Source organism: Oncorhynchus keta, chromosome 4 (genome assembly GCF_023373465.1).
Source record: "Oncorhynchus keta strain PuntledgeMale-10-30-2019 chromosome 4, Oket_V2, whole genome shotgun sequence".
NCBI lineage: Eukaryota > Metazoa > Chordata > Actinopteri > Salmoniformes > Salmonidae > Oncorhynchus > Oncorhynchus keta.
Genome location: NC_068424.1, coordinates 68,811,099 through 68,816,098, shown reverse-complemented (window position 1 = coordinate 68,816,098; position 5,000 = coordinate 68,811,099). Strand labels below are relative to the sequence as shown.

General features: G+C 43.1%; 1 protein-coding gene across 7 annotated transcripts in view; it reads left to right on the top strand.

Annotated features, from left to right (window-relative positions):
- The window catches only part of ppp3cb (protein phosphatase 3, catalytic subunit, beta isozyme), a 57,571-nt gene that overhangs the window by 37,474 nt on the left and 15,097 nt on the right, over nt 1-5,000 (top strand). For all 7 annotated transcript variants that reach the window (XM_052513368.1, XM_052513377.1, XM_052513404.1 and 4 more), the window contains 4 exons: nt 264-358; nt 595-720; nt 3,088-3,171; nt 3,336-3,420. In XM_052513368.1, the coding sequence (XP_052369328.1) occupies nt 264-358; nt 595-720; nt 3,088-3,171; nt 3,336-3,420 (390 nt within the window). The remainder of the gene's footprint in view (nt 1-263; nt 359-594; nt 721-3,087; nt 3,172-3,335; nt 3,421-5,000) is intronic.

Genomic DNA, 5,000 nt, shown 5'->3' with positions numbered 1-5,000 from the left:
TAACTTAATGTATTGTAAAACATTCACCTGTCCACCCCAGTGTGTGTTGATTGATCCAGGGTTGGGGTTGTGATGGCAACACAAACGGTTCAGTCCACCGATACATAATCAAATCAGTCAATTTATAAACAGTTATCCATCGTCAAGGCGAACTTAACCACACAACATATATTTAACCCTACACCCCTGACGGGTGAATCCCCAATCTATGTAATCCCAACTCTACCCTGTATCCCAATGACCTTGACCGCTTCCCTGTTCAGGTACCGGATGTACAGAAAGAGTCAGACGACAGGCTTCCCCTCCCTCATCACCATCTTCTCAGCTCCTAACTACCTGGACGTCTACAACAACAAAGGTCCAGGAACACGCACATGCACGCGCGCACACACACGCACATGCGCACACACGCACACGCGCGCACACACACACACACACACACACACACACACACACACACACACACACACACACACACACACACACACACACACACACACACACACACACACACACACACACACACACACACACACACACACAGACAGACAGACAGACAGTGTGTAACAGGCCTGCCCTCTCATTCTCTCACAGCGGCGGTTCTGAAGTATGAGAACAACGTGATGAACATCCGCCAGTTCAACTGTTCCCCTCATCCCTACTGGCTGCCCAACTTCATGGATGTCTTCACCTGGTCCCTGCCCTTCGTTGGAGAGAAAGGTGCGAAAAAACGACTTAATCTCTCTCTCTGACTAATTCTCTCTCTGACTAACTCTAACTCTCTTATTCTCTCTCTCTAACTAACTCTCTTATTCTCTTTCTCTCTTATTCTCTCTCTCTTATTCTCTCTCTCTTATTCTCTATCTCGGACTATCTTATTCTCTCTCTGACTAACTCTCTCTCTTATTCTCTCTCTTATTCTCTATCTCTGACTATCTTATTCTCTCTCTGACTAACTCTGTCTCTTATTCTCTCTCTCTGACTAACTATCTTATTCTCTCTCTGACTAACTATCTTAATCTCTCTCTCTGACTAACTCTCTCTCTTATTCTCTTTCTTATTCTCTCTAACTCTCTCTCTGACTAACTATCTTATTCTCTCTCTCTGACTAACTATCTTAATCTCTCTCTCTGACTAACTCTCTCTCTTATTCTCTCTCTCTGACCCTCTCTCTTATTCTCTCTCTCTCTCTGACCCTCTCTCTTATTCTCTCTCTCTGACCCTCTCTCTTATTCTCTCTCTCTGACCCTCTCTCATTCTCTCTCTCTGACCCCTCTCTCTTATTCTCTCTCTCCAACCCTCTCTCTTATTCTCTCTCTCTGACTAACTATCTTAATCTCTCTCTCTGACTAACTCTCTCTTATTCTCTCTCTGACTAACTCTCTCTCTCTTATTCTCTCTCTCTAACTCTCTCTCTTATTCTCTCTCTCTGACTAACTATCTTATTCTCTCTCTCTGACTAACTATCTTAATCTCTCTCTCTGACTAACTCTCTCTTATTCTCTCTCTGACTAACTCTCTCTCTCTTATTCTCTCTCTCTAACTCTCTTATTCTCTTTCTTTTTCTCTCTAACTCTCTCTCTGACTAACTCTCTCTCTGACCCTCTCTCTTATTCTCTCTCTCTGACCCTCTCTCTTATTCTCTCTCTCTCTGACCCTCTCTCTTATTCTCTCTCTCTGACCCTCTCTCTTATTCTCTCTCTCTGACCCTCTCTCTTATTCTCTCTCTCCAACCCTCTCTCTTATTCTCTCTCTCTCTGACTCTCTATCTTATTCTCTCTCTCTCTGACCCTCTCTCTTATTCTCTCTCTCTGACCCTCTCTCTTATTCTCTCTCTCTGACCAACCCTCTTATTCTGTGAATCTCTCTCTCTTATTCTCTCTCTCTGAGCCTCTCTCTTATTCTCTCTTTCTCTGACCAACCTTATTATTCTCTGAATCTATCTCTCTTATTCTCTCTCTCCAACCATGTCTCTTATTCTCTCTCTCTGACCAACCCTCTTATTCTCTGAATCTCTCTCTGTTATTCTCTATCTCTGAATCTCTCTCTGTTATTCTCTCTCTCCAACCCTCTCTATTATTCTCTCTCTCCAACCCTCTCTTATTCTCTCTATCTGACCCTCTCTCTTATTCTCTCTCTCCAACCCTCTCTCTTATTCTCTCTCTCTGACCAACCCTCTTATTCTCTGAATCTCTCTCTTATTCTCTCTCTCTGAGCCTCTCTCTTATTCTCTCTCTCTTAGCCTCTCTCTTATTCTCTGAATCTCTCTCTGACCCTCTCTCTTATTCTCTCTCTCTTAGCCTCTCTCTTATTCTCTGAATCTCTCTCTGTGCCTCTCTCTTATTCTCTGAATCTCTCTGTGACCCTCTCTCTTATTCTCTCTCTCCAACCCTCTCTCTTATTCTCTCTCTCTGACCCTCTCTCTTATTCTCTCTCTCTGACCCTCTCTCTTATTCTCTCTCTCCAACCCTCTCTCTTATTCTCTCTCTCTGACCCTCTCTCTTATTCTCTCTCTCTGACCCTCTCTCTTATTCTCTCTCTCCAACCCTCTCTCTTATTCTCTCTCTCTGACCCTCTCTCTTATTCTCTCTCTCTGACCCTCTCTCTTATTCTCTCTCTCTCTGACCCTCTCTCTTATTCTCTCTCTCCAACCCTCTCTCTTATTCTCTCACTCTCTGACTCTCTCTCTTATTCTCTCTCTCTGACCCTCTCTCTTATTCTCTCTCTCTCTGACCCTCTCTCTCTAACCTTCTCTCTTATTCTCTCTCTCTCTGACCCTCTCTCTTATTCTCTCTCTCTAACCTTCTCTCTTATTCTCTCTCTCTGACCCTCTCTCTTATTCTCTATTTCTGAATCTCACTCTGTGACTAACTCTCTCTCTCTGGACCTTTTTTGGAACACTATTATTTTTGTCTTACTGAGATTCAATGTCAAGGCCCAGGTCTGAAATAATCTGTGCAGAAGATCTAGGTGCTGCTGTAGGCCCTCTTGGCTCGGGACAGAAGCAACAGATATTCTGCAAACAATATACATTTTTCTTCAGAGTCTCTCTCTCATATTGACTGTGCCCTCTCTCTCGATCCACAGTGACAGAGATGCTGGTGAATGTTCTCAGTATCTGTTCAGATGATGAGCTCATGGAGAATGACGGAGAGGAAGAGGTCTATGATGGTAATCATATCTTTATAAATAGATACACATGGGAAGACCTGTTGCATCCCAAATGGGACACAGACACTTTGATTGGTTCGATTTTTATGTCAATTCAACCTTCCTTTTCACTTCCTTGTTATTGGTGTCCCGTGTTTTACTCCTCTGTGATTGGTTCCCTCCAGCCAATGCAGCGGCAGCTAGGAAAGAGGTGATCAGGAACAAGATCCGTGCCATAGGGAAGATGGCCAAAATGTTCCAAGTTTTACGGTGAGTGAGTTTGTGTGTGTGTATAATTTTGTGTGTACAGTGGCTTGCGAAAGTATTCACCCCTTTGGCATTTTTCCTATTTTGTTGCCTGACAACCTGGAATTAAAATTGATTTTTTGGGGGGGGGTTTGTGTCATTTGATTTACACAACATGCCTACCACTTTGAAGATGCAAAATATTTGTTATTGTGAAACGAACAAGAAATAAGACAAAAAAAAACGGAAAACCTGAGCGTGCATAACTATTCACCCCCCCAAAGTCAATACTTTGTAGATCCACCTTTTGCAGTAATTACAGCTGCAAGTCTCTTGTGGTATGTCTCTATATGCTTGGCACATCTAGCCACTGGGATGTTTGTCCATTCTTCAAGGCCAAACTGCTCCTTCAAGATGGATAGGTTCCACTGGTGTACAGCAATCTGTAAGTCAATTGGATTGAGGTCTGGGCTTTGACTAGGCCATTCCAAGACATTTAAATGTTTCACCTTAAAACACTCAAGTGTTGCTTTAGCAGTATGCTTAGGGTCATTGTCCTGCTGGAAGGTGAACATCCGACCCAGTCTCAAATCCCTGGGAGACTGAACAGGTTTCCCTCAAGAATTTCCCTGTATTTATTGCCGTCCATCATTCCTTAAATTCTGACCAGTTTCCCAGTCCCTGCCGATGAAAAACATCCCCACAGCATGATGTTGCCACCACCATGCTTCACTATGGGGGATGGTGTTCTCGGGGTGATGAGAGGTGTTGGGTTTGCACCAGACATAGTGTTTTCCTTGATGTCCAAAAAGCTCAATTTTAGTCTCATCTGACCAGAGTACCTTCTTCCATATGTTTGGGGAGTCTCCCACATGCCTTTTGGCGAACACCAAACGTGATTGCTTATTTTTTTCTTTAATTAAGCAATGACTTTTTTCCTGGCCACTCTTCCATAAAGCCCAGCTCTATGGAGTGTACGGCTTAAAGTGGTCCTATGGACAGATACTCCAATCTCCGCTGTGGAGCTTTGCAACTCCTTCAGGTTATCTTTGGTCTCTTTGTTGCATCTCTGATTAATGCCCTCCTTGCCTGGTTTGTGAGTTTTGGTGGGCAGCCCTCTCTTTGTGTGGTGCCCTCTCTTTGCAGGTTTGTGTGGGTTTACTGCCTTGTTCAGGAGCAGTATGACACATGTTTACCTTGTCAGTTCAGGGATTCTATCTCGCAACCTTTTGGTTACTGGCCCAACACTCCAACCACTAGGCTACCTGCCACCTCTGCTTAGTGGTGTTGCAGACTCTGGGGTCTTTCAGAGCAGGTGTTTATATATATTGAAATCATGTGACAGATTATGTGACACTTAGATTGCACATATGTTGACTTTATATACTTTACTGTATATTGACTTTTCTATTGTGTTATTGACTGTACATTTGTTTATCCCATGTGTAACTCTGTGTTGTTGTTTGTGTCACACTGCTTTGCTTTATCTTGGTCAGGTCGCAGTTGTAAATGAGAACTTGTTCTCAACTGGCCTACCTGGTTAAATAAAGGTCAAATAAAACATGTAAAATAATAAAATGTAACTAATAATATGACTTCTGAAG